The 602-nt window shown below is 39.4% G+C and overlaps 1 protein-coding gene across 1 annotated transcript in view; it reads left to right on the forward strand.

Annotated features, from left to right (window-relative positions):
* LOC119585278 (RNA-binding protein 8A-like) overlaps positions 1-602 on the forward strand; it is a gene marked incomplete in the record, with an annotated part of 4,782 nt that overhangs the window by 3,980 nt on the left and 200 nt on the right. Inside the window, 2 exon segments of the mRNA XM_037933952.1 lie at positions 125-261; positions 386-510. Coding sequence (XP_037789880.1) covers positions 125-261; positions 386-510 — 262 coding nt within the window.

Consider the following 602-nt stretch of genomic DNA (forward strand, 5'->3'; position numbering starts at 1 on the left):
AGATATTATGTTATTGACACAGACAAAGAACAAAGATGTTAATCAGCAATTTGGTATAAATTTTTAATGTGTCTAGACTGAAACTGATACTAAACAGTGAACGTAATCCCCCCCCCCCCCCCAGCTGTGGAAGGATGGATTCTCTTCGTCACAGGTGTTCACGAAGAGGCACAAGAAGATGACATTCACGACAAATTCTCAGAGTTCGGAGAGATAAAAAATATCCACCTGAACCTTGACCGTCGTACAGGTTTCCTGAAGGTGGGTCTATGGTCCATAATTGCAGTACTATTTCTAATGATTAAGATCATTTAATGTTTTGTTGTAAATCCCTTGATCATATTCAGTGTGTATAAATTTTATTGATTCTTAATCTTCCTAACAGGGCTATGCATTGGTAGAATTTGAGACCTTCAAAGAGGCACAAGCAGCTCTGGATGGTCTAAATGGCTCTGTAATCCTAGGTCAGACAATCTCCGTGGAATGGTGTTTTGTTAAAGGGCCAAGAAAGTAAGTAAAGCCTTCGTGTTTTGCATGTGTCGTCCTTTGTTGTTGCATAAGTAAGGGATTGTTGAATAGACATAAGCAACAGGAGTATACCC

This window comes from Penaeus monodon, chromosome 19 (genome assembly GCF_015228065.2).
Source record: "Penaeus monodon isolate SGIC_2016 chromosome 19, NSTDA_Pmon_1, whole genome shotgun sequence".
NCBI lineage: Eukaryota > Metazoa > Arthropoda > Malacostraca > Decapoda > Penaeidae > Penaeus > Penaeus monodon.